General features: G+C 64.9%; 1 protein-coding gene across 1 annotated transcript in view; it reads left to right on the plus strand.

Annotated features, from left to right (window-relative positions):
• Positions 1 to 211, plus strand: part of ZNF500 (zinc finger protein 500) — a 7,210-nt gene that overhangs the window by 2,249 nt on the left and 4,750 nt on the right. Inside the window, 1 exon segment of the mRNA XM_007453458.1 lies at positions 133 to 200. Coding sequence (XP_007453520.1) covers positions 133 to 200 — 68 coding nt within the window.

The following is a 211-nucleotide window of genomic DNA, read 5'->3' on the forward strand; positions in this document are numbered from 1 at the left end:
GCAGGGGGTCAGGCCTGTTTGCCTGTGGGGTGGGCAGGCTCCTGGCCGGGTGAGTGTTGATGGGGAGCAGCTGGACCTGTCCAGCCTTCGCTGCTATGTGCACGGGTGGGTGATTCTGTGCTCTTTCCCCAGGCCCAGCAGCCTCCCAGTGTCAGGAGACGGCGGCACTGGCCACATCCTTCCTTTCAGCCTGGTCCCAGGTGAGTGGCCT

This window comes from Lipotes vexillifer, unplaced genomic scaffold, assembly GCF_000442215.2.
Source record: "Lipotes vexillifer unplaced genomic scaffold, Lipotes_vexillifer_v1.1 scaffold914, whole genome shotgun sequence".
In the NCBI taxonomy this organism is placed as follows: Eukaryota; Metazoa; Chordata; class Mammalia; order Artiodactyla; family Lipotidae; genus Lipotes; species Lipotes vexillifer.